This window comes from Mus caroli, chromosome 7, assembly GCF_900094665.2.
Source record: "Mus caroli chromosome 7, CAROLI_EIJ_v1.1, whole genome shotgun sequence".
NCBI classification, from domain to species: Eukaryota; Metazoa; Chordata; class Mammalia; order Rodentia; family Muridae; genus Mus; species Mus caroli.
Window position 1 is genome coordinate 33,368,772 of NC_034576.1, and position 1,752 is coordinate 33,370,523.

A 1,752-nucleotide genomic window follows, 5' to 3' on the forward strand; every position below is an offset into this window, starting at 1 on the left:
GAGGCCAGCCTGGTCTACAAAGTGAGTTCCAGGACAGCCAGGGCTATACAGAGAAACCCTGTCTCAAAAAATAAATAAATAAATAAATAAATAAATCTTTTTTAAAAAAAAAGCCACAAAACTGTGAGGGAATAGCATTTGATGATTCTGAAAGACTAAAATTCATTCCACTGCAGCAGAGGAGCCTGTTTAAAAGCTTGGTATTCGGGGCAGGGAGATGGCTCAGCACCTACATTAAGCAGCTCTCAGAACACCTGTAACTCCAGCCGCACAGGCTCTGACACACACGGGTGAGGCATACACATAAACAATTGTTTCCAGACAGGGTTTCTCTGTATAGTCCTGGCTGTCCTGGAACTCACTCTGTAGACCAGGCTGGCCTTGAACTCAGAAATCCGCCTGCCTCTGCCTCCCGAGTGCTGGGCTTAAAGACATGTGCCACCACCACTTGGCCTAGATTCACTTTCATTCCATGTGTATGGGTGTTTTCCCCGCATGTATGTCTGTTCACCAGTGTGCTTGGTGCCAGTGAAGCCAGAAAAAAGCACTGGAACCCCTGGAACTGTAGTTACAGGGGATTTTGAATTGCCACCCGAGTGCTGAAATTCGATCCTGAGTCCTCTGAAAGAGCAACATGCGATCTTAGCTACCGAAACATCACGCCAGCCTCCAAAAGCAATCTTTTAAAAAAACTGTCTTAAGGGACTGAGAGAAGGCTCACCGGTTAAGAGCACTGTTCGCTCTTCAAGAGGTCCTGAACTCAATTCCCAACAACCTCATCACAACCATCTATACTGAGTCTGATGCCCTCTTCTGGCATACAGGTGTACATACAGATAGAGCACTCATACATACAGTAAATAACTTTTAACTGTCTTTTTAACTGTCTTAAATAGGATGTGGTGATTCATAGCAGTAATCTCAGGACTAGGGAAGATTTAAGCCAACGGATTTCTGAGAATTAAAGGCCAGCTTGGGCTAGAGAGAGGAGACAAGTTGCTGGAAACGATCCTCAAATGATAGAAAAACATAGTGTGCCAATCAGAATCGCTTTACCTGCGCGTTCCAAGTCTCCTTCTCTGGCACTTGCAGGCACTGGGAACGGAACACCTTCCAGCTTAGAGGCAAGACAGACAAGGTGAGGGCTCTACCCTGGACATCCAGCCTCTCCGCGTGTCACCCGGCCCGCCCCGGCCCGCCCCAGCCCGCCCCGGCCCGCCCCAGCCCGCCCCGTCCTGGGACGAGACTTCACGACAGGACTTCCCCGCCTACCTGCGCGTGTGGCTGTTGCCGCAGCCTGGGCGAGCACAGGCGAACACGTACAGAAGCCGATGGAACGGGGAGCCGTCCAGCGGGCAGTACACCTGCACGACGAGCGTGAGCGGCTGTGCGCAGCGGCCACACTGCGGCCCCGGAGTGGTAACGGCCGGCAGGGCGTCCTGAGGAGCAGGCTGCAGCTCAGACCCCGGGGACCCACGCCGCTCCCGCCCGGACACCCTCCCCGCGGCCCCGCCAAGACATCGCAGCCGCACTCACCGGAACGCCACCCAGCTTGCTAGCGGTCCAGGCGGAGGGCCCTTTGGGGCAGCCCTTCACCGCCGTGTCTCGAAGTCCCAGGAGTACAGGCTTCCGATCGGCCGCCATAACAACTGGGCTTCCACGTGACAGCGCGAGCTACGGTGGCCGGCAGGAAGAGTTATCTGCGCACGCGCGCCGCCTGCTCTCTTTCTTCCCCCCCCCCCCCCCCCCCCC

The 1,752-nt window shown here is 54.7% G+C and overlaps 1 protein-coding gene across 1 annotated transcript in view; it reads right to left on the reverse strand.

Annotated features, from left to right (window-relative positions):
- Positions 1-1,673, reverse strand: part of Pdcd2l (programmed cell death 2 like) — a 12,646-nt gene extending 10,973 nt beyond the window's left edge. The window contains exons 1-3 of the mRNA XM_021168030.2: positions 1,537-1,673; positions 1,273-1,439; positions 1,057-1,117 (exon numbers count right to left, since the gene is read on the reverse strand). Of these exons, the coding sequence (XP_021023689.1) occupies positions 1,057-1,117; positions 1,273-1,439; positions 1,537-1,644 (336 nt within the window). The 5' untranslated portion in view covers positions 1,645-1,673. The remainder of the gene's footprint in view (positions 1-1,056; positions 1,118-1,272; positions 1,440-1,536) is intronic.
- Between the last annotated feature and the right edge of the window lie 79 nt (positions 1,674-1,752).